General features: G+C 38.3%; 1 protein-coding gene across 12 annotated transcripts in view; it reads right to left on the minus strand.

Annotated features, from left to right (window-relative positions):
* TTLL5 (tubulin tyrosine ligase like 5) overlaps window positions 1-26,555 on the minus strand; it is a 352,672-nt gene that overhangs the window by 55,239 nt on the left and 270,878 nt on the right. For all 12 annotated transcript variants that reach the window (XM_020986244.2, XM_020986241.2, XM_078151465.1 and 9 more), the window contains one exon: window positions 16,543-16,738. In XM_020986244.2, coding sequence (XP_020841903.1) covers window positions 16,543-16,738 — 196 coding nt within the window. The remainder of the gene's footprint in view (window positions 1-16,542; window positions 16,739-26,555) is intronic.

The following is a 26,555-nucleotide window of genomic DNA, read 5'->3' on the forward strand; positions in this document are numbered from 1 at the left end:
GCTCATAGACAAATCACTAAAGATCTGGAAATAATGAAAGTTAACATCTATCTGTAAGAAATGAGGAAAAAGTAGACCATTCGGTTCAGCAGTTTAGATACTGCTCAAGTGGACTGATTTATTTCTTCTATGACTCAAGGTTTTCTGTGTTTTCACTTTTCAAGTTTCAGCATTATCTGCAATAGCACATGATATAAATCAATCTCACGAAAATTCTGGTTGTAAAATAAAATTGAAGAAAGGAAAAGCAGTAACGCAACTATATTACATAGTACTTTTCAGAAAAGGTTTTTCAAGCACTTGATTCCATTTCTAGCTATTGTATATTAAACCAGATGTACAGGAAGTTTTATTCCTCCACGAGTTAACTAATAGAGTGAGAGAGAAGGAAGACCTATACCTAAAGCATTCCTCAAAATTCATTTACACAACAAAGGCACTACCATCAGATGGAGAAACTAATACACATGACTAAAGTGACAATTCAACCATATGCCCTTCTTGTTTGAAGTTTCTACTTTTCCAAACCCCCAAGACTCTGCTAGTCACGACCTAGGTGTCATTCTCAACTCCTCACTCTTTCTCACCACCACTCCTAACCCCTGACCCTCATATGAGATCTTTGCCAAGATGATTCTACCTTTGCAACATCTTTTGTATGTGCCCTCTTCTCTCCTCCGGCATTGCCAGGCCCTCATCACCTCACCTCTGGACTACAAACGTCTGCTGCTGGGTCTGTCTGCCACAAGTCCTTCCTTACTTCAGTCTATTCTCCACCCAGCTGTCAAAGCGTCTTTTTAAAAAACACAAGTCTGACCACGTCACTCCCATAACCCATCACTTCCATACTTGGGGATAAAATCCTCTGCTGGGCTTTCAAAGCCCTTCATAACATTCTCAACCCCACAGCCTTTCCAATCTTCTTACATCTTATAATCTCCTTGCCCTATCCCCCCCCCCCCATATTCTTAGATTCAGTGACACTGGTCTCCTTGCTGTTCCTTAAACAAGACACTTCATCTCCTTACTCTGGACATTTTCCCTGGTGGTTCCCAATGCCTGAATGCTCTCTCTCTTTATCTCTGCCTCCTGGCTTCCCTTAAGCCCCAGATAAAATATCATCTTCTACAGGAAGCCTTTTCAGATCACCCTTAATCCTAGTACCTTCCCTCTGTTGATTATTTCCAATTTATCCTGTATATAGCCTGTTTGTACCAGTTATTTGCATATTGGCTCCAACCAGATAGTGTGCTCCTTAAGAGAGGGGACTGTATTTTGCCTTTCTTTGTATCCACAGTGCTTAGCATGGTGTCTGGCACATAGCAGGTGCTGAACATATGTTTATCGACTGACTGACTGATACATGAAATTCTGAGAATGAAGCCTTAGATAGACTTAGCTAGATATTGGATTCATCACCAGACAGGGATGGAAAATAATTCTTGGATATTACGAGGGGCTATAGAATTCATCAACATTTCAAATGAAAAACTCTAATCTACATTTAATCATCATTGAAAGGTAGAAAGTTCTATACATCTTCCTTAAGAGGTTTATGTCATCACCCAAAAGTCTGCCTTTCAGCAGTGATCTGTGCATAGCAATTAGTTTAAACATATTTATCTTTGTCACTAAAAGCAGATTTGTCTTCTGGCCTTTTGAGAACAATCATTACCTACAGAAGAACCTTATTAAAAGGAATAATTCTGATTACATAAAAACCATATGTATTACTAGTCATTTATTAGAATCAGCTAAGTTCTACCACTATGGTATCAAAATAGCAAGGTGTTATTTATATTCCATTTGTGAACTTATACAAGGATTGCATTTCATTGTACTTATGTTCAAAATATGCAATGAAAGAGTAAGCAAATACAAGCCCTTCTACATATTCTTTCTACCTATGACATTCTACAACAATTTGATCAATCTTTATCTCCAGCAACCAAAGAAGCTAAAAAACAGAAAACATAAAATCAATTGAAGAACTGCACTCTTAAAAACTCCCACATATATGGGCTCTTTTATGCTTCAAAACATGTCTTGGGGCCAGCTAGGTGGTGCAGTGGATAGAGCACTGGCCTTGGATTCACAAGGACCTGAGTTTAAATTCAGCCTCAGATACATAACACTTACTAGCTGTGTGACCCTGGGCAAGTCATTTAACCCCGTCACCTAGCCAAAAACCAAACAAACAAACATCTCTTGAATTGCATTTTGGGGTAGGGTAGGGGGAGAAACCAAACTGTCCAATGTTTCTGTATAGAAATATTGTTTGGGTAAACTAAAGGTCTGATCACTTAGAATCACAGAAGCTTAGAGCTAGAAGGGAACTCCAGCATAATTTAGTCCAACTGTCTCACATTTACAAATGAAGAAATTGAGGAAGGATGTTTAAATGGCTAGACTACAGTCATACAGTTAGTTTGTTGGAAAGGTGAATAGGAACCTAAGTCTCCTGGCTTTCAGGTCAAACCTCTTTCCACAATCCTATAACCTGGATCTATACATTCTTATAAAAGGAAAAGGAAAAAAAAAAACCCTGCATCACCATGATCTTCTAGTTCATTACATGTAGAGCCTATACTCTAGCCTCACGTCCTAGGACTCTGTACTCCTTGAATGCACTTACTTTGTACTTTGCATTGTATTTATCTGCATAGTTATTTTATCATTTCTGCTAGATTGTAAGAACCTTGAGGGCAGGAATTATTTATTTTTGTATCTCCCCCAGCACCTTGATTCTTAAGGGTAGAGATTGTGTTCTTATTTAACTCTGTCTCCCTTGGCAACTCATAATAATAATCATCTGAAAAGTTTTTAAAATTAATTTTTATTTTCATTCTGAATATAACACCAAATAGGTATTTGCATATATATCATGGAATGGAAAAAGAAGGTGGTCTCTATAAATACATAAGTATGAATGAACTCAAAGGGATAGGTTTGCCCTGGTGCTCATCAATGTCCTCTATTCCTCAAATCTTAGAAAATGAAGACTCATCTAAGGACATTTATACATGAAAATTCTATATAGGAAGTCAGTGCAATCTATGCGTATTGCAATCACCTGAGGAATAAGCATCATACAGTTAGTTATACAGTTAGTTATCAGTTGATTTACAGAGAATATAGGGGCTCTGGATACACTGGTGATTCCTCAAGACCTAGTATCAATATATCAAATCACTTTGCTATATCTGACTGGCTTTTTTCTTGGGTGTGGGAAATAGCTATGCAACAGAGAGTGGACTCAAAAAACCACAGTCTGAAGATTGGCTGATCCCCAGGAGAAAGACAGGAAAGGCCCTTCTTCTCCCACATGTGTCTGGCAAACATAAGGGCACTCGTGGGTGGGACGGAGAAGTTTCTGATAGACAGAACACAGACTTCAACTTGGAAGGTGAAAGGGGGAACAAAATCTGGGATCTTTCACCAGTAAGCTAGTACTGTTCACTGATTAAATCCTTGGGAGGTTTTGCCAGAAAACTCCCTTCCCTTTAGCCCTCACTCAAGCTTCATGGTACTGGATCTTAGACTCGGATGACCACCTGTGGTGAAATAACTGTCCAAATTGACAGTTAAGAGAACAGAGGAAGGCAACACAGGTAAATGCCAAGTAGCTACTTTTTACTATAGGTGATTATATGTCCTTTTCTCTTGCTAAAAAAAAGAAATCTTTGTTTTTTTGTTTTCATATCACTTACACTTCCTACCACATCTCTTCTCCTACCCCCTCCCAGAGAGTCATCCTTAATATATGAAAGAATAAAAAGTAGAAGAAAAAAAGTCAGCAAAACTAGCCAACATATTGAAAAAATCTGGCATTACATGCAGTGTTTGATATTTCCAACCTCTGGAAAGATGCAGGGGGTATGCATCTTCTCACATCTCTTCTTTGGAGCCAAGTTTGGTCATTATAATTTTAGTGTCAATCGTTTTCATATTGTTCTTTCCACTGACTTTGCTGTAGTTACTGTGTATACTGTTTTCCTGATTCTGCTTACTTCACTTTGTATCATCAGTTCAATTCTCTTCTCATGCCTCTCTGTGTTGCTCAGTCACCATTTCTTACGGCAAAGTAATAGTCTATTATATCCATGTACCATAGTTTGTTGAACCAGTCCATAGTTGATGGGCATGTACTCTGTTGCCAGTTCTTTGTTACCACAAAAAGTGCTGCTAAAATAATTTAGGGTGCATTGACCCCTTCTTTTTGTTATTTACTTCCATCTAGCAGTAGAATCTCTGGGTCAAGGGATATTAACTAAAAATTCAGTCACTTTTCACTTAATTCCAAATTGCTTTCCAGAATGACTGGGCCAATTCACAGTTCCACTAACATTCTGGGCTTGTCTTTCCATGACCCCTCCCCAACACTGACTTTTCTCATGTTCAATCACCTTTGACAATTTTCTGGGTGTGAGGTAAAACTTCAGAAGGTTGTTTTGACCATTTCTCCTTTTATTAAGTGATTTGGCATAGTATTTTACATAATTTTTAATAGTTTGAAATTCTTTTGAGAAGCATTGTTCGTATCCATTGTAGGTCCTTCACTCTTATTCAGGAGGTAGAGTCTTCCAGGTATTGTCCTCATGATACACAGTCCATCATGACCCAGAGAAAGTCTGTATTATATAACCAGGAGGTATGCAAACATATTTTAGTGTGGTTATTTCTGGCTGCTAAAGTACTCGAGTGTCTGTGAGTCTGGACAGAGATAACAAGATGAGTACAATTTCTGGACTAGGTTACAAAGTCCACACCACTCTGTCATGACTCTGATGGAGGAGGGGCAGAAGAGCTTAAGCTACTGTTCAAACAAAAGGGCAGCAGGGGAGGCCAGATATGGACCACCCAAGGAAATGAGGCAGTGTTTCAAGTTGCCAAAGATAGGTGAGACTCTTCAGTGTATCCTTCTATCTCTAAAATGAGCTCTTCTTCCTCTTAACTCTTTTGAGAGGCTCTTAATAGTCCCAAATATCTAGTTCAGGGTAGGAGATAACACAGGTGGTTGAGTCTGCAGAATGATGAAGGAGATATACAATCTGCCAGTCAATCAGAAGCCAGGAGGCTGTCATTACACAGAATGAAGTTAACTAGGCTACAAGGATATCACACCCATGACCTTTTTCTCATTAGAAGTAGCACCTTCTCAAGTGAACTAATCAGGCATAAAGCAGCAGATGCTGAAGTTTATGTCAAATAACTTACTTCTTTGTCAAACAGAGACCAGATAAAATTGTGGCTTCTTTCAGATTTTGATGGCAACGCAGTATAAAAAGTGCTAGACTTAGCAGCGGGAGAGACGTGCATTCAAATCTTACCTCTAACACTTCGTGGCTTGAGACTATGGGTGAGTTATTTGGCATCTCTGTCTCAGTTTTCCCAACTGTGGCAAGGGGAGAATGACGGCAATTGCGCCTTTTTCACAGGGTTCTCATGAGAATCAAATGATAGTGTATATAAAAGCTTGGCAAACCCGGAGGCACTGCGCAAATGGCAGATTTTTGTTTTTTGTTTTTTCTGTGGAGATTTATTGCTGTAGTGAACTCCTGGTGAGGAAACCTCTACCAACACAGATCAGCATGGGGAATTCCCTACACCAATCTATAGACAAATTAGGACCTGACAGATACATCTTAGGAAGTAGCCCTTACAGACTTACAGACCAAAATGATTTGCCTAGGGACACACAGCTTGAAATGAGTCAAAAACAGAATCTGAACCGAGGTCTTTCTGGCCCCAAGACCAGCACTGTTATCCACTATCCCCAGATTGCCTCTATCAACATTATTACTATTTTCTCCCAGCAAGGTGCAGTACTGTGCCCTACCAGCGAGCAACTCAATAAATATTGTTGGCAGATTAAATGAGTTAACTCTTTTAGGCAGCTTCTAAAAGTGTCTTAATCAATGCCAGAGAATAATTTATATGCTCTGAGAAAATGTTTTATAAGCTGATGTTGACTCTTCTGGAATACTTCTCTTTTATGTTTAAAAATATCTTTATTTGTAGATTTACTATTGAGACAACCTGGTGACACATTTCTTTTAATCTTTCCTTGTAAATCAGGTTATCCTACCTTTAATCATTTTTCCTGCTCTTTTTTTCTTTAACCTCTCAAGTGAATGAACTAATTTTCAAAGCCTTTCTTAAAACTTTCCGAGTCAGCAGAGGTTAGTCTAATCCCAAAATATGCTTCGTTGTCTTAGGCACTCCAAAGCTTTGTTAATTTCAGATTCCTCATCTTTATGGGACCATTTTTGCCATCTCTGTACTTGGCACAGAAAAATGACTAAGACTGGCAGTGTTAAAAGTCAGCTTCTGTACTTTCTTTCTCCTGCCCAGGAATTAGTTTCTTCTCAATTAATTTTATGAGGCTATATTTCTCATTTGTGTTTTGTGATTAATGAAAATTATTTTTATCTGTGGTCCCTTGCTTTCTACTCATTTATATTTGAATGTTTCTTGATAATATCCAATATCATCTAATTAATAGTAACAAATAGTACTAATTAGCAGTAAGTAATAAAAAAATCTGAGTCTCAGTTTCTTCATGTGTAAAGTGAAGAAGCTGGACCAAATGATCCTCTAAGAGCCTTTGCGACTCTATATTTATGTATCTATAAATGTGGCAAGAAAATTGCTTAATTTTATTGTTTTCTAAGTCAAGGTATCATAATGACCAAGAAAAAAATAAGTCTTAAAATGAGGCCCATATTATTCTGGGATTTAACAGCAAGATCTAAATTCATATTAAATCTAATACTAAATCCCTTTAAAATTGAAAAAAAAAAGTCTTTCTTTAAAGCAAATTTGGAAATATGCCATTAACTTTTTTGGTCAATTATGGCTCCTACGTTCAGTGGTCCATGGATGGCATTTTATTTACAAATCTTAATAATTATTTGCATATAGGACTAACTATACTGTTTATATCTTTGTTTAAATAAATATCATATTTCACCAATGCAAGAAACTCACTCAATATGATGGGTTCTATTTTGTTTACCCCTCAGGAAACACATCATTATATAAACCCTGGAGTCACATGTTCTGTAAGCATTTTTCATATGGCTGGGGGCCACGAAATGAGGAGGTCTTGTCTTTTGCCCATCTTGCACAATGGTACTACTGTTAGCTCCTCACATGCCCATAGACAAACAAACAGATACTAACCATAAATCAGAGGGAAATGATGGAAAGAAGCTGTTCACTATGCAGCTGTAGCAAAGTGACTTTTTGAGAACACTGAGCATGTTCAAAATGTCTACATAAAGCACAAGAGCTATCTTCAATAGCTGGTAAATGTACTGCTCCCCAATGCATCCCAAACCATCTGAATTCTGCCAAGTCATGGTTTAAAATGCGATTTCAGAATTTTTGCATTTTCTTCCTTAATTCTGAGGCTTCTTTGGATAAGGCTATTTAAAAAAAAAAAGCTATAACTAGGTGAGAACACTTCTCAATCAATCAAAAAACCTTAAGCTAAGTTCCAAAAGTCTTTAAAAGCCAGCTGATGAAGTAAAATGACTTCAAACAAGAGGTCTGCTTCAGTTGGTTTTGAAATTTCTTCATGATCTCTGGGTCTTAACAGAAAAGCATCAAGTTAGTTACAGTGGGAGGCTCCTCCAGAAATGGAACATATGTGATTTTTCCAGCACAGAGCAGAGGAGTAACCATGCAGAGGGAAAAAAGGAGAGGCCTCTGACTTGTTCTCCTTCCCCATCCCCTTCTACTTGGATCGAAGAAGAAACATCCCAGCTCTGCGGGGTGTAGAGAAGACTGGCATTCCCACCTCCTCACCAGTATCTCAAACAGCATCCCCAGATCAGCCAGCAGCATCGCCAGGAGCTAAGGGCAGATGAAGCGCCTAGCTTTTCAAGAAGCACACCTGGCAGAGAAAACACATTATGCCTAAAGGAAACTTCTGAGCACCTCACAGGATTGGAGACAAAGACTTTCAGCAACCAGGAAAAGCTATGAGTTCTTTCTAATCCTGAGCCTACTGTCCCTCTGGAATCTGTATGTACTTCTGGTAAAGGGTGTCACAGACCCTGGGGAGGGAGGATCATTCTGTACCAGCTGTTCTTTTTGTACCATATTAGTAAATACCCCTTTCTAAAAGTCTCAACGCTGGCTGATGAAATGATTCTCAACTGATAATCTTGAATGGAAGCACTTGGGATGGGTGTGGAGGGGTCAAGCCAATGACATTCAAGAGTCACCCCTGACTGTTCAAGGATATCTCTAGAACCCTAAGGGGAAGATGTAAACAGCTTTACTCTGGGAAGCTGAATCATTGGTGGGAGTAGGAGTTGTGACAGAGATTCTCAGAGCTTAAATGGGCTACACTTAATATTAATAACAATCAACACAAGTGGTATAGCTAAAAGGCATACTAGAATAAATCATTACTGATCTTACTATTTAACTCTGTTGTTCAGATATTGAAACCTTGAAGTATAAGCACAAATGGAATTTTAAATATACAGATAAGCATTAGAATTTATAAATATTTCAAAATAGAGGAGAAAACCATTAGTTCAGAGTCTACCATTAAGAATTTGTATGCTAACTAGGGGTGCCATAGCCAAAGAATTCATCACCAAGTGGCCAGACTATTTGTGATGAGTTTCTCTGTGCTTAGCTAGGCTGGTTCTTGGAAAGCAGATATAGTCTGTTGCTGGGACTGTACTTGAAGCCAAACTGGCATGGAAGAATCTGGCAGAGCTTGTGTTCTTTTGCTCTTACCTTGGAGAAGTCAGGGTCATTTGTATGCCATGATAAGGCATCAGCACAACGTGGGTAGGATTAGATAGCTTGTGATCTGTAGTGCTACTTTTAAAATATTCAATAATTTACACTTGCATTTCCCATAACTGATCTGAAAGATTTTACTGTATCATGTACTATATTAATATAATAATTGTACTACTATCAGATCCTTATAGATCCATGGTTAGCTAATTGAGCAGTAGGAAACTCATTCTAACATGGGGGGAAAACTCTATCACAACACAGGATTTTTACAGTATCTGTTTTTTTTCCAGAAGAGTTGAAATCACTTCTACATGTATCTCATTTACCTCTCTATATTTCTCTCTATTGTCTCATTTTTTCTCACTATGTCCCTCTAGAGTAAGAAAAACCATGTTTGTTAAGTTTTTCCTATTTGGGCTGAATTCAGATTTGTTACTGTATCTCCCTTGGGGATATTTCATGGAAGGGCCTTTCTGGAGGCACAAATATATTGACTGTTTCTTGTTGGCCATGAAAACTCTTTTAATTGGCAATTAGAACTCCATGGATATGTTTAAGGGACAATACCTTGCCCTTTAGGACTCTTTTTCCTGCTGGCCTTGAAATATAAGGTCAACTCTTTCAACTCCTAAGAAAGCCTATGCCCAGCATGGGGCTGCCTCCTATTTTGTCTTCTTTCTTTTGGTACAGTGCTTTATGGGGGCTCAAAAGGCACTTGGCCTCTCTCTCTCCTGATGAGAACCTGGGCAGCTAGGTGTCAGCTATTGAAGCAGTTACAGGGCAAACAATGGAAAAGGAGGAGTGGCCAAGAGATGAAGAGTCGCCCAAAAAGAGAAAGAACATGGGAAAGAAAGACCCCACTTGTCGTGGATCAGGCTGTACTCAATGGAGATGACACATAAAATTGCCAATCAGCAGCTCTGCTGCAAACGTTCCAATGAGGCTTGAATACTAGTCCTTCTGTGATTTTTATTGCTCAGTATTCCTTTTCCTGTGTAGGAATAAAACCGGATTCAGATTTGTCTCCTGGATACCTTCTCTTACTTCCTTCCCTCTTGCTTGTGGAGGACTCTTTTCTCTAGAGCCCAAAACAGAATTATTTTTTAAGAATCTTGTAGTTGAGGGGTATAGTGGTGGTGGAAAGCTCTGGGAGCCTAACAATGAGGAGATAGGCAACCCTAGAGCAATGAATCCAAGGTAAACTATGAAGCGACTACTGCCAATCCCTGTGGACCCAGACTAGGGGTACATAGCAAATTGCTCTGTCGGATTCTCAATCAAACAGGATGATCCTAGGGCAGTCTGCAGTAGAGAAAAAAGGAATAAAAATTGTGACTAGTTCCTGACAGAGGTCACAAAGGAAAAAAAAAATCAAAGAAGCAGTAGGCCATGAGATCCAAGTTAGCACGCCCTGGGGCTTAACCATAGACATGTAGTCTTGCCTTCAAAGTCCCTAAGACTCACCTTGTTTACATTTGCCTTCCATTAAGCTATATGGTGATGAAGATGTCCTGGGCAGTCATCTCAGCGGGCCTGCTCTTTCTGCCACGCTGAGAATCTAGCATATTATTGTTGGCAGAATGAAAAGAAGACTGAAAACTCCTGCTGAGGTTCTCCTCCCTTCCCTCCTTTCCCTCTCCCCTACACAAACACACAGCTGCTGAAGTTCTCTGAGAACAGTATTACTTCCTGCATGGAGGCAGAATTTTTCTAGGCCCTAGCCCTATGCAATGAACTTTTTGGATCAGAGTGGCAGGAATCGGTTGTGTGTGCGGATCCATTCCAGAATTGAAAGGTGATAGGTACACATATGCCTCAGACGCTTGGGCACACACACGTGGGCAAAGAAACACACACACTGTCACCAAAGAGCACATTACGCTTCTGATGCTAGAAAGGGTGTGAACGACTCGCTAAGCTCGGCTTCTCCTGGCGCCTGCCTGTTACAGTCACGTTGGTCTCTGCTGGCTCTGCTTCAGGAATTTGGATGAGTGCTCCCACTCTATATCCAGGCTGGTTCAGAAAGTGGTAGAAAGGCCAAAGTCAAGAAACAAATTTTCCTCTCATTTAAAGTGACCCTGCTATCATAGAAAATTAAGTCATCTAAAAATCAAAGAGTTTTATACCAGACTGTAGGAGGAAGAAGGATGGATGGAGGTAGGAGGAAAAGAGAAAAGTTTTAAAAACAAACCAGTTTTTTTAGTTAACAGAAACTTCAGGAGTACTGCCTTGGCCATCAAAATGTACTTAATTTTTCTGCTTTCTGAACTGCTGGATTCTTTTCAGTTTGTATGAGGCAGAGGAGAGAGTGGGAGGGAAGGGGAGAGGGGGTGTGAGCAGAGGTTTAACAAAGGATCACTTTAACAGAAACTACTGAGTAATCGCTCTGCACTGGGCCAAGAATAACATCAGCTCAATGTCAGCAATTAGAATTGGGTCAGTTAGGCCCCACAGCCAGCATGGCCCTCCTCCTAGACCCCAGCACTAAGAGCTACTAACACTGATGTCATCAGCTGTCTCCATTGCTCATGAAAGACCCTCAGACAGAGATGAAAGAAAGGCTTTTTGCATTTTCCTTGAGGGGTAATAACCCAGCTTGAAGGGGAAATGGGGAAAGAAACTGAGGTCAACAACTCAGGAAAGAAAATACACATCCGTGTGTGTGTGTGTGTGTGTGTGTGTGTGTGTGTGTGTGTGTGTGTGTGTGTGTGTGTATACATATGTGTATATATATATAAATCTATGGTACATATAGTATTATTACATATAAACATATTGTTATATATGTTCAGAGAGTCACTGCAGATACATTTATAGTCATTAGAATGCAAATGTAGATGTTAAGATTTTTTAAAAATAATCTTGGTCCAAAAGGGGTTAATCTACTAGAATCAGGGTACACTGAAAGAAATTCCCATCTTGACGCCTAGGCCCAGATATTAAGGGGCTGCTTGCTGAGCAGCACTAGTGAAAGTACAGCAACAGTGGTGGAGAGCAAGAAAACATTTAGATAACCTATTTATGAAGAAGCAGTGGCCAAAGGGGAGAAAAAAACAATGCAACAAAAGTTCCTAGGAAAGACCTTTTGCCAGACAGTTTGTAGGGGAGATTCTACGCCTCCCCCAGCAGAGAGACCTTTTTTTTTTTTTAATACTGATGCCCTTTGAGATGACTTGGAAAACCAATGCAGTTCTAGGATATTCATAGGACAATAAAGAGGTGGGAGGGGGTTCTTTCCCTCCTCACTCCAGTTTTCCTGGCTTCCATCGAGTCCCAGCTAAAAATCCCAACCTTCTACAAGAAGTTTTCCCTAGACTCCCTTGGTACCATTGGCTTCCTTCTGTTGATAATCTCCCACTTATCGTGTGAAAGGATGTTTACACACACCCATATAAAGAGAGAGAGAGAGAGAGTAAGAGAGAATATAACACGCACATACGTATATGGAAAACGAACAGGTAAAAAACTCAGGAAAGAAAACACACACCTCTATAGGTATGTATACGTATATCTATGCTGTAATACACGTTATTAGTATCTATTATTTCTACATTATGTTACATGTTACACATAATACGCTACATATTATATTATCTATCACATATAGCTGTTTTCATTGATTTGTGAGCGCCTTGAGAGCAGGGGCTATCTTTTGCCTTTCTCTGCATCCTCAGTGCCCAAGGCCTGGCACAAAGTAGGTGCTTAATAAATGCTATTTGACTTTCTCACAAGCAATAGGAAAAGTGTATCCCTTTTCCAGCATCTCATTTTCTTCCTTCTTGGTCTCTACCAACTGGCTAAGATTATACTTCTCTCCGTGTCTTTGTCCTAGGACTGTCACTGTCAAATGGCTCTGAGGTACTTTCAAACCCATGTCATGGGATCAGTCTTCTCCCAGATGCCATGTAAATTAGAATTTGAGAGTACTATTTCACGTTGTTGATAAATAGAGTTCACATGTCATAAACTTCTGCATATGCACATATCATCACAGAAGCACAGATTTAGAGCGAGAAAGGACCACAAACACTAGTTAGCGTTGTTGTTCAGTCGTACGGTTGTGCCCTACTCTTCATGGCTCAGTGCACCATGGCTGTCCATGGGATTTTCTTGGCAAAGATATTGGAATGGTTTGTCATTTCCTTCTCCAGGGGATCACCTTTTGTCAGGCTATCAGAGATTAAGTGACTTGTCCAGGATCACATAGCTGGGAAGTTTCTGAGGCTGTATTTGAACTCAGGTCTTCCTGACTCCAGGCCCAGTGCTCTATGCACTGAGTCACCAGCTGCTTCTAGAAACTACTTAGTATAACTCCTTAATTTTACAGATAATGAAACTGAGGTTCAGACTGATAAACTGACTAGACTAGTCACAAGTAGTAAGTGATAGGATGGAGATTTGAACCAAGGCAAATTTTTTTTTTTGGCTAGGCAATGGGGTTAAGTGACTTGCCCAGGGTCACACAGCTAGTAAATAGTATGTGTCTGAGGCCATATTTGGACTCAGGTCCTCCTGAATCCAGGGCTGGTGCTCTACCCACTGTGCCACCTAGCTGTCCCTAGAACCAAGGCAATTTGACACTGTCCTCCGGACCCAATTTCCAAATACATCCTAGACCTGATCTCTTTCCATTCGATTTGTCTCATTTGGGCATTCTGAAATGGCAGAATAAAACAAAGCCTTACAACACCTTGGATATTGTAAGTGCTATGATTGTAGTCAAAAAAGTATAGAGAACTTCCTCAAAATACAAGATGTGAAAGGCTATGTAGTCATTAACAAAACCATTTATTAAATTACTACTACTATTATTATTACTATTCTTACTACTTCCTAAATTTTTACTTTTTACTTTGAAGTTTTTAGTTTTATTATTTTTACTATTTACTAACTTGCCATTATTCTACTACTAAATTATGTTACTCATCATCAGTGTATGGTACTATTCAAGTTATTACGAAATAATACAATATCTAAATAGTAACTTTATATTAGGCTCCCAGTTAATATCCTTTTGCAGGAAAAAAGGACTGAGGGTCTCTTGCAGGGGAATGCAAAGGAAGAGCTTTGATTTCATTGTGTTTTACCTTTGGTTATAAATGACCAAAAATGTTCAAACTGATGCAACATATCACTGACCACTCATACTTTAAAAAATAAGGCTATGGCTTACAGAATCTATCAGAGAATGTGACAACTTGATCTAAAGTGTTAAAACTAAGGGTTGATGGAAAGCATAGGCCCTACTCACTATACAATCCATGGCTCGACAGATAAATGATCCTTACTACAGAACACCACAAACCATCTTTTCTCAGGAGAGAGGAAATAATGCCTGACACTGGGTAGTACTTGATAATTTACAAAGTACTTTCACTATGTCTGTAACAAGGATAAAGTCATGACGAATTCCCGGTGCATGGTGCAACAGAACTTGCCTGTCTCCATCAGAAACTGCTTCCCCAGCTGTACGTGAGACCCTGAATATAGGGGAGTGTGCTAGGGAGGGAAGGGAGGGAACTGTACTATTTTGGGAAAGAGAAGCTAAAAATGTTTCTAATGTTTGTTGTATTTCCTCTTCTGTCTGACTTAATTATTTCTCACCGATTCTATGAAGTGTCTCATCTAGGTTTCTATTAGCAAAGTAATTAATGAATAATTAGATTACAAGATTATAGATTGAGAGCTGGAAGTGATACAAGGGGTTGTTTTGCTCATCTTTCTCGTTTTATGGATAAGGAAACTGAGGTCCAGAAGCCAACCTCCCAGAGGTAGATAGACAGGAATGTGGTGCATGTCAGGGCTTATTCTGATCGGGGGGGCCAGTGCTGATTCCACTAGCCCATGCCAGATGATTTTAGAGGCTTCCAATTTTACAATGAGATGGGGGATCAATCACCTCGGGGTACTCTCATCAGAAAACACTCCTCACAAACATTACTCACAATGGGTAGGGTTAACATAGTCTGGTCCATGGGCTAGATGCCACTTGATCCTCACAAGAACCCTATCAGGTAGGCAGGATGGGCGTTATTGTCTCCATTTTACAGTTAGAGAAACTAAGGAACTCGCTGCCAATAAATGTTCGACCCAGAACTCAAACCCTCTTCTTCCGATGCCAGGTTCAGTATTTCCGAGTTTTATACTCTACACAGGTTCAAAAACAACAGTTTAAAATATCCATAGGGTCTTATTCCTTCTATGGAGCGATTTCACATGTCTTCTGAGATACAGCGTATAAATGCTTCCTGACTGCTTCACTGACAAATAGGAAATGACAGAACTGAAATTTGAACTAAGACATTATAGCACTGCTCTCTAGCCCCAGTTTCTAAGAACATCCCACACCTGATCTGTTTCCATCCCATCTGTCCAATTTCAGATTTCTGAAGTTAAGTGAGTTGTCCAGGGTCTCACAGCTAGTAAATATCTTAGGCAAGATTTAAATCCAGATCACCCTAACTCTAAGTGCTCTTCCCTCCACTCACATAGCCGCCACACTAGTTTAGGCCCTAATTACCTCTTACCTGAACTGGTGCAGTCGCCTCCCAGTTAGTCTCCTTGCCAAGTGTCTCTTTATTCCAAACTCAGCTTCCAAAATGACTTTCCTAAAGAGTAGATCTGACCATTCTCTTCTTCCCTCTCCCTCCTCAACAAACTCCAGTGGCCCCCATTTACCTCCAAAGTCAAATATAAGATGCCTCTCTTTATGTTACTGACCCCTGCTTACCTGTTCTAGTCTTCTTATACCCTAGTCCATGATCTCTACCTCATTCCATGATCTCTTTCTCTCTCTCTGTTCCCTGATTCCATGCTTTTGCATTAAATGGCCATCCCCGTATGTGGTGAACATGGCTTTCCCCCTTACCTCTGCCTTTTGGCTAGCCAACTCTCCTTCTAGACTCAGTTCAAACCTCCCTTTCTGCAGGAGGCTCTTCCCCATTCCCCTATCTGCTGGTACCTCCCGCCCCCATATTAATTTCTATCTTTTCTCTATGTCTTATATAGACCTAGTTATTTATATGTTGTCTCTCTCATTAGAATATGAGCTCCTTAGGGTCAGGGGCTGTTTTTTTGGCTTTTGTAGCAACCTCAATGCTTAGCACTAAATAAATGCTGGTGTACTAGCCACTATACTCCCTTGACTTGTTGAATTCTCTGCATGCAAATGTAAGTATATTCTTACTTCTCCCCTCTCCCTCCCCTTTTTTGGAAGCAACTGGTTTTAAGTGACCTGCCCAGGGCCACACAGCTAGTAAGTGAGGTGTGTTCTTATTTCTCTAAGAAACACAGGGTGTTGGAAGCTGATCCAAAGAATGGGAATGATTTCAGAAGGAAGAGGTTTCTTCAAGGGGGAAGGAGAAAAGCTCCTTTCCTAAACCCTCCAAATCCTGTGATTTGGTTATTCCTCCTCTCTTTATAGCCCTCCTGTCTTGTCAAGTTGACTGGCTTCAAGGGACAAGGTAGGCTACATTTAGAATAACACACTAGACTGAGTCAGAAGAATTAAGATAGCTCAGCAAAACCTTGATCATTCAGCCATCATTCTGGAATTTCTGCTCTGAGTAATTCTTCTGGGGAACAGGCTCAACAGATTTTTTTTTTAAAGGATGACCCAATGAAGTAGGGGTAAAGTTAGTGTTCTGTTGTTCTATTCTGAGTCTTAAAAGGAAATTTCTGGTAAGTTATTCCTGAAGTTAATTAACGACCTTGACTTTTCCCCATTGATGGAAAAATGGCTTCCTTTCAGGGATTGGTGATTTCTCTAATTACCTGGTGCCGGGCTCGGCTCTGGTCCAGCAGTTGCCTTGACTGAAGTTTTTGTTGTTCAAGCTGTTGCAGTGCAAAGTGGAGCTGATAGCTGCCAGCGGTGGGATGGTACTTGTGCTGTGGCATCACTCCTGCAGCATTGTTAAATGCAGAGTTTTCTACTTCCCCTTCCCAGGCAAAGCCACCTGTTTGCATATTCCTGAGAAAAAGAGAGAATATATTTCTTGAAAGGTCATATCAAGCTAAAATCCTCAGGAAAACACTAGCCTCCGGCACTGCCAAAAGATCTCAAAAATAAACTCCAATGCAGGCAAGTAAACTAATGGAGAAGACTAGAATAGAAAAAATGCCAGACTAGGACAAACCCACAGACCACCTAGCCCAGCATTTTGGCTTTGAAGGCACCATAGGCAATTCTGTGGTAGGGCATCATAAGCCCCAAAGTGTTTTATGGCTGAATTAGTATGAGAAAAGCTGAGCTAGTCTAATTCACTTTGAGACCAGTATGAACATATCTTGAAATTATTTTCTTGCTGACAACAACTAGACTTGAATCTCAAAACCACTTATGCTTATGGACCTGATGTGACTATATTACTCAAGTTAAACAGACATGATCCATATGTTTAAAGAACTTACTTACAAAGATGTAGAAAAATACAAGGGATATGTAAACAACAGAACCAAAAATACTAAGAAGTATGTAAATATTTTAAGTAAAATCCTAATAAAGCAAAATAATAACCATACATCATCAGGGTGGAAAAAGTGTCACAAAAGTTACATGCTTAGAGAGGGAGAAGCCAAGACAAAACTGATATATATATATATCTACTGGGGCAAGACTATGAAGCAGAGATTAAAAAAAAAAAGACTTGGCATGTAGATAGCTAAGGGCAAGAACGTAGACACGAAGGTGCAGAAAACAGTGGAGATAATAAGGCCTACAGACTGGAGAGGGGCTGGTTATTCTAATGAATGAGACAAAAAACCTGAGAGAAAGGAACAAGTGGTAAAACTAAAGCTAATGATTCCTTAACAAATTAAAGAGGTATTACTTTGAATTCGGAATGAGTCAACAGTACAAAGCTTCACTGATTTTCAGAGCTGAAGGGATGTTAAAGAAAATTCAGTTCAATCTCCTTATTTTACAAATGAGGAAACTGAGGCCCAGATTAAATGACTTGGTTAAGGTCACAATGTTAATCAGTGACATAGCACAACTAATACCTACATCTCTTGACTTCTAATTCAGTGGTCTCTCCACTGCATCACGATGAATTACATCCTTAAAACAATTAAAATATAGGTCAGGAAATATACAACATGTAAGTGATTTTCATAATGAGTCGGAATACCCTAGCCATCAATAGAACATCTACTCTTACCAGACTTACTGGCTAATATTAATAGAAGGAAAGGGAGGAGAAGAAGAAGAAGAAGGAGAAGGAGAAGAAGAAGAAGAAGAAGAAGAAGAAGAAGAAGAAGAAGAAGAAGAGAAGAAGAAGAAGAAGAAGAAGAAGAAGAAGAAGAAGAAGAGAAGAAGAAAGAAGAAGAAGAAGAAGGAGGAGGAGGAGGAGGAGGAGGAGAAGGAGGAGAAGAAGAAGAAGGAGAAGAAGGAGAAGGAGAAGGAGAAGAAGAAGAGAAGAGAAGAAGAAGAAGAAGAAGAAGAAGAAAGAAGGAGGAGGAGGAGGAGGAGGAGGAGGAGGAGAAGGAGAAGGAGGAGGAGGAAGAGAAGGAGAAGGAGAAGAAGAAGGAGGAGAAGGAGGATGAGGAGGAGAAGAAGAAGAAGAAGAAGAAGAAGAGGAGGAGAGAAGGAGGAGAAGAAGAAGAAGAAGAAGAAGAAGAAGAAGAAGAAGAAGAAGAGGAGGAGGAGGAGGAGCAGAAGGAGGAGGAGGAGGAGGAGGAAGAGAAGGAGAAGGAGAAGAAGAAGGAGGAGAAGGAGGAAGAGGAGGAGGAGAAGAAGAAGAGGAGGAGAAGAAGAAACAGGACCTAACATTTCTATAGCACTTACTATATACCAGGCACTGTGCTTAAGCACTTTACAATTATTATCTCATTGGATCCTCACAACAATCCTGGGAAGTAGGTGCTGTTCTTATCTTCATTTTACTGATAAGGACACTGAGGCAAACTGAGGTTAAGTGATTTGCCCAGGGTCACACAGCTAGTAAGTGTCTGAGGCTGGATTTGAACTCAGGGAGGTATTTGTACCATGGGCTGGTGGATTTGGTCTTACTTTTAAAAAGCTGCCATATTACATAGTATATAGTATATAGTATACTGGTCAGAATCAACCTCTCTGCTAATATTCGACAAAATAAAGAATCAGAATAAATAGGTGCTCAGGACTATGAGGGAAGAGTAGGAAAGAAGAGAAAGAATAGAAAGCGGGGAAATGAACATTAGGAGAGAGGCTTTAAGCAGCTACACATCGATGGAACAGACTAGATCATAAACTTTTACTGTCAAAGCTGTTTTTCCTCTCATCAGTAAGTAACTCAAGCCCTGCCTCCAAATTGCAGCAGGAAAAGTTTCTCAAGCAAGTAGAGGCTTTCTGTAAAAAGGCAGGAATTTTTACAGCCTAGAACAGGGTGGGGGCAGGGATAGCTCAGCTGTGAGACAATGTGATAAATGCCAGCAGAGGCTTGCTTGCTTTGAAGTGTAGTGTGCCTGACCCAGGCCGTAACCATTACATGTGTAAAGGACAAGCCTTTGGAGTTTGCAATAAGCAGGTGGTGCAGTGACAGATATAGAGACAGCCAGGTGTTACAAAAAGACTGAGGCAGTCCTGAAAACTGATTATTCTTTAATACAGGTATACATACACACACACACACACACACACGTATTGTGTATACATGTATACACGATACACATATATACATAAACACACATACATAATATATACACATACACACACACACACACACATTTTTACCAACAATCTGTGAATAGGTTCAGTTTCAACTGAAAATCCTAGCTCATTTTTTGGATTTACTATATTTCCTTAATAATATTATTTATTTCTACTCTACCCAAAATCTTGGTTTCTTCCATCATTCTCCCTAAAATACATTCAATGCTTCCACTGGTCTCTGTAGGATATACAATGCAGATGTGGTGAGGTATACTGGTAAAGGTACTAGATTAGGAATTAGAAGAAGGGTGTTGGAATCCTGGCTGTGTCCTTGAGTAAATTACATAATCTTGCTAAGCCTCAGTTTCCTCATCTATAGAATGGAGATAATGGCTTCCAGTCTTATCTCAAAATGGCTGGTTTAAGAATTAAGTGAGATAAAATACATGAAAAAACCTTTTGACAGCTGTAAAGTATTATACAAGTGCAATGGGATTATTATAAATAATGATACTTTAAAAAACTTAGTTATAATAACATAATGCAATGTAATAGTTTTACACAATTTCCAGGACAGCCTATATAGAAACCAAAGGAGTTATCTGAAGTACCTTCAAATGGCATAGTCCTGCACCAAATGTTACTTTGTTGGTGAAAATATGTGCAGCATTTCTGACTCCCCCTTTTTTTTGAGTCATTCAGCCAATTATTCTGCTCACACAGTCTATCATTTTACTTACTTTGGACTAGAGTACTTCCTCTATCTCCCCTAGATTCAATAAAAGGCTATCACAACTAATTTGAATTTTAGAAGAAGTCCACTCAGAGGACAAGCAAGTTAGGTGGAGCTTAAAGAGGTGAACATTCCAGAGATGGATATGATATACGTATAATTCAGGACTAGGGACAGGGAAGTTAAGTAGCTTGGTGGGCAGTCAACTTCCCAACCCTGTTCCAGAAACATGGGCACTAACTACCACACAGCCTATGAGATTAAAAAAAGATGCTTTCTGGAGAGAGTCTTCAAGAAAGTCTGTCCGTCACAGTCACAGAGATTTTGCACTAAATCGCACTGTACTTTTTGCAGAAATTGTTTCACAAGTTCAAGGGCGATGACTCTGGAAAATGTATGTACACAGGGGAAGAAAGATACCCAGAGTAAGATGCAATTCCTCCAAACGCCATTTGTCCACCCAGAGACAGAACCAGGCAGCACAAAAGGGCAATGTTGTTACAAGCAGCACTATATCAGGCAACCTAGGTCTCCCTCAGTTTCAAAGGTATTGCTAACAATAGCAAAGTAGCAACTCTATCTCAGAACTTTTTTTTTAAAAGGCTTCAAGTCTTTATTAAAAAAAAAAACTGATGCCCTTAGCTTTTACGTCACACGCATTTCTGAATAAACCTCTCTTTTCTGCCTTTGTGAGCCTTCTCTTTTAGCAAAGATTAAAGGGAAAAAAAAACAGTTAAGCAAAACCCACCAACACAAAGAACATGTCAGACAGCATATGCAACATTCCACACCTATAGTCCCCCACCTCTCCATAAAAGTTGAGAAGTTATTTTTGTCATCTCTCCTCTAAGGTTAAACTTGGTCATTATTATACAACTTTCAGTATTGCTTTACTGTTCTTTCCATTCACAATGCTATGGTTGTCATGTATATTGTTTTCCTGTATTATATCGTAATAGTATACGCAATACTGTAATATTGTATATTGGGTCTGTTTACTTCACTCTGCATTAGTTTATGGGTGGTGGGGGTAGGGTGTGGGGTGTTAATCCCAAACTACACTAAAACTTTTGAGATACTCCGTATAAATGTTTTCCTCTCACTGAATCCTTTATAACCATTGTTTCTTATAATAAAATATTATTACATTACAATCATGTGCAGGGGAAATGGGATATATTACATTAGATGAAAATAATAATACCACCTAAAGTGTGGAATGGTCTAGATAAAAGTCTTAAATGCATACATATTTTTGTGTATATGTATGAGTGTAGGGTGGGAGGGAGGAAAGGAAAGTACCAAGTGAAGAAGTTAAATGGATGTCTTTTGAGAATGATTCATTTTTTCAAGCATTAATTAGGCACCTCTTATGTGCAAAGGCATTGTGCTAGGTGCTAGGGATATAAAGACAAAAATTTTTTTAAAAAGTCCCCTCTCTCAAGGAGCTGCCAAGGAGAAATATGATCCTGGATTAAATGATTACCTACAATGTAAAAGCAAAAACCAACTAAACATGGTTTGGTTACTTTGAGGTAATGTTTCTATTCTTAAAAAAACTTTTAAAAAATTTATTATTTTTTGTCTTTTATACCCCTAGAATTTTTCCAATAGGTTTCCCCTCTCCATCCTAAAAAGCCATCCCACATAAATAATATTTTAAAGAAAAAAACAGAATAAGAGAAAAAAATCAGCAAAACATATTAATATATTTAAAATGGTCTGAAAATATATGAAATGTTCCACACTTATAGACCTCCCACATGGTATCTTCTCATATCTCTTCTTTGGGGTCATGTTTTTTGATTGTTTTGTGGTTATTTCTATTCACATTGTTGGAGACATTACCTATATTGCTTTCTTAGCTCAGTTTACTTCATTCTATATCAGTTTATGTAAATCTTATCATATTTCTCAGTATTTATCATATTCATAGTTTCTTACAGCACAGTAATATTGCATTCATGTATCACAATTTGCTTAGCCATCCCCAAAAGATGAGCATCTACTTTGTTTCCAGTTCTTTGCTACCAACAAAAAGTCTTGCTATAAACAGTTTAGTGTTTATGGGGACTTTTCTTCTTATCAATGACCTCATTGGGGTATATGCCTAGTAGTAGAATCTTTGGGTCAAAAGGCATGGACATTTTAGTTACGTCATTTGTGAAATTCCAAACTGCTTTTTTAAATGACAGTATTGACTCAGAGCTTCAATAACGTACCAGTATGCTTATCTTTCCACAACTCCTCCAATACTAACTATTTCCATCTTTTGTCATTTTTGCCAATTCTTCAGGGACTGAAGTGAAACCTCAGTGTTTTTATATGCTTTAATTTGTATTTATCTTTTATATTAGTGATTTGGAACATTCTCTCATATTGTTGTTAATAGCTTACAATTCTTTTGAGAACTGTTTCTTTATATCTTTTGATCCCTTATCTTTGGGGAACAATTTTGTGGGAATGATTTTGTTTTTACATATATCTGTAAGTTTCCTATATATCTTGGGTACTGAATCTTTATCAGGGAAATCTGATACAAAGATATTTTTTCCCACTGAACTACTTCCTTTCTTATCATAGTTAGAGAAGAGGCATATCATGTTTTGCCAGGGTACTGTAAGGACCATGGGATTTTTCCATTTGACTTGCAGCTGAAACCTTTCATATGTGTTGTTCCTTCCATTAGAATGTGAGCTACTTGAGAGTAGGGGCTGTTTTACTTTTCTCTTGGTATCTCCAGCACTTAGCACAGTGTTTTTCACACTTAATACATGATTCATTCCATTCATATAGATTTTGTATAGAAACTTTCCACTTTCACATAATCAAAGTGATCTGTTTTATCTTTTGTAATTGCTTCTATACCTTTTTTATTAAAGAATACATTTGATATTCATAGCTATGAAAGGCTTTTGAACTACTTTTCTTTTAAATTTTTTTGTGAATGATATTTAATATTGAGATCACATATACATTTTTAATACATTTAATACAAGCCTAATTTCTTCCAGAATGCTTTCTAGATTTCCCAGAAGTTTTTGTCAAGTAGAGAGTTCTTTCCTACACAATGTATGTTTTTAGGATTATTGAAAAGTAGTTTATTTTGTGCCACTGGTATACTTTACTACTTTTTTTAGTCAATACCAAATAGTTTTGATGACTGCTGCTTTACAATACAGTTTTCAGTCTACATCTCTATTTTTTTTTGTTATTTCCCTGGAAATTCTAGCTATTTTGTTTCTCTAAATGAATTTTGTTATTTTATCAAGTTTTGTAAAGTATCTCTTTGATAATAGGATTGATTTAGCATTTAAACAGTAAATTAACATAGGCAGCATTATCATGTTTATTATGTTGTCAGGGCCCAGCCATGAGCACTGAATATTCCTCCAGCCATTTAAGTTGTTCTTTATTTCTTTAAGGAACACTGTGCAACTGAATTTACATAAGTATTGTGTCCCCAAATATCATGCATTTTGTGTTTATACGTGAATAGTTTTTTTCCTATTACTAACCTCTTGGATTTTGTAATTATTATGTAGCAATGTGGTTTTATTTTATAGCATGCAACTCTGCTGAAGCTATTGAATCACTTAGTATCTTTGCTGATTCCCTAAGGTTTTCTAAATAAACCATCATGTCATCAAAAATAAGATTGTTTTATATCCTCTTTGCTTTTTCTTTATGCCTTTAATTTCTCTTTTTTGTCTTACTGCTATATCAAATAATTAGTGAGGAGAGTGGGCACCCTTATCTAACTCTTGCATTTACTGGAAAAGCTTCTTGTGTATTTCTATTGTATATGTTGCTTGCTTTTGATTGTAAACAGATACTTTTTACCTTATTTTTAAAAGATTCCTCTATGCCTACACAGTGTAGGGTTTTTAATTTAAACGAATATTGTATTTTGTCAAAGGAATTTTCAGCATCTACTGAGATAATCATATCATTTTGCATGTTTTTGTTTTTAACATGACTACTGTGTTGTTTTTCTAATGTTGAATGGTAATAGAATCCCTGGTAAATATTCAAGCTTATTTATCTTCTTAGCTGAAGTGCTATAATCTATTTGACAGAATTTTGCTTAAATTTTTTGAATTGATATTCATTAATGATATTGGTCTACGGTGTGCCTTCGTTGCTTTATCATTCCCTGGTTTAGGCATTAGCACTTTATTTGTCTCAAAAAAAAGTATTATAAAATACTTAGTTTCTCAATTATTGAGAATAATTTGCATAGTGTTGGTACTAATTGTTCTTTAAACCATTAAAACAGATTGTCCTATGAATCCATCAGTATTGGGTGGCTCTTCTTCTTCATCATCATCCATTGGTAGCTTCTTTATAGTCTGATTTCCTTTTATGAGCCTGGTTATTTAAGATCTCTATTTGGCTTTCTGCTAGTTTGGATATTTTACATTTTTGAAGGTATCCTATTTCTTTTCTGTTCTCAGTTGTGCCAAAAGATAACTATGCATAACAGGTTCTAATAATTCTTTTTACTTCTTCTGTTTTTGTTGTGATTTCACCTTGCTAATTTGTCATTTTGTTGATCTAATTTTTTTGCCCTTGTTTTTTAATCAGGTTAGCTAAAGGTTTATCAATTTTGTTAGCTTTATCAAAAAATTTTTTTTTTATCATTGATATCATTTTAGTTTTTAGTTTACCTATTTCTCTCCCAATTTTCAACATCTCTTTATTTGTGCTTATTTTAGGGTTATTTATTGGCTTTCTAATTTTTAAAAATGCACACTGAACTCATTAATCTTCATTTCTATTTTGTTAATCTATGCTTTTAGGGATAGAATTTTCTTCCTAAGGATTATATTAAAAGAATCCCAGAAATTGTGGTATGGTTTTTGATTTTGTAATTTTCCTTCACATAACTATCACTTTCATGATTTGTTCTTTGACCCACCTCTTTTTCAGGATTTCATCATTAAATCTCCAACTGAATATGTCTTTTGTTTGTGCTTCCACCTCCTAAACCCATTTGTCAATTCCTTTCCTTTATTTTGGAGTTTTATTTAACATACTAATTCCTTTTTCTTTATTCCTTTTATCTAGTAATCTAGTTCTCTTTTTTCTCTGTTAGTTGAATGAAAACCCCTCTTTTATCTACCCTTTGACTTTTTGTTTGTGGTTTTCTATTTTCATTTTCTGCTTTTTTGGGGAGGAGGGACAAGGTAATTGGGATTAAGTAACTTGCCCAAGGTCACACAGCTAGTAAATGTCAAGAGTCTGAGGTTGGATTTGAACTCGGTTCCTCCTGACTCCAGGGCCGTGCTCTATCCACTGGGCCTCTTACCTGTCCCTGTGGATAGTTTTCTTGTATAATTTCTTGCACTGTGGTTTTTAGGATTTTTTTCTGGGATACTTATGCTCCTTAAATTGTTTCTATGCATTCTGTCTTTAAGATCAATATATTTTATTTGTATAGAGATCATGTGGACTGTTATGTCTTTTTGCTTCTCTTCTTCCAGATTGTCCTTCATTTCTGTGTATCCTTTTTCCCATTCAGCTGATTTTTTTTCCATTTCTTTGTAGACATTTGCCACTGTGGAATCATGTTTTTCTATTTGGCTAATTATTTCTGGGGTACAGACCATAATTTCTTCTTGTATATATCTTCTTGCTCTGTTCAACCGTTCAGGAACATTATGCTATGATTCCATGCTCCAGAGTCTTTTGTCTCATCAGGAGTTGATTCATTTTCCTTTGTCTTACAATGTTTACTCAGAGATGTTTGGATTCATTTAGATGTCCTACAGGCCAATTCCCCTTTTGCTATGAATATCTTCCCTGATGAATTATCTTCTTGTGCTCATTGTTTTTAACTGAGTTTTTTTTCTTCCTGAGATCACTGGCCATTTGTCTCTTTTCCTTATCTTTCCCTATTGTTTACTTTCTGAATCCTCGCTAGATCTCAAAGCTGTCTCATCTTCCTCCCACTCTGGGAAATTCACTTTTCACCAGCTTCAGTTCCTGCCCTAAGTCACTTCTGGGGGACGGAACTGGCCCTAGCTGGATGCTAGCACTCTTTCTTTCAGGCCTGGTGGAACCAAGCATACATGCCTTTGTCTGCCTGCATCATAGCACAATGTCGACCCGGGCTTCCTGTTTCCATTACCTCTGCCTCCTCAGTGGGGAAGGAGAGAAGAGTTGAGTTTGCTTCCTTACTGCCAGAGAATGGTAGGGTTAGGGTAGCAGCAGGAGCGATTGCTGAGTAGATCCCAGAGCACAAGCCCATAGGTCCTGCTGGCCACTCAACCTGAGTAGGGGGCTAGTAAGACAGTGCTAAGTGAACATGTTGGGGATTAGGGACTAACCTTCTCTATCGTTAATTTATTAAATTGTTACCACCCTGGTGTTCTTGGTGTCTTAATCTATGGAGACAGCTTCAATTTATTTTATATCTTG

This window comes from Phascolarctos cinereus, unplaced genomic scaffold (genome assembly GCF_003287225.1).
Source record: "Phascolarctos cinereus isolate Bilbo 61053 unplaced genomic scaffold, phaCin_HiC Scaffold_3;HRSCAF=262, whole genome shotgun sequence".
NCBI classification, from domain to species: Eukaryota; Metazoa; Chordata; class Mammalia; order Diprotodontia; family Phascolarctidae; genus Phascolarctos; species Phascolarctos cinereus.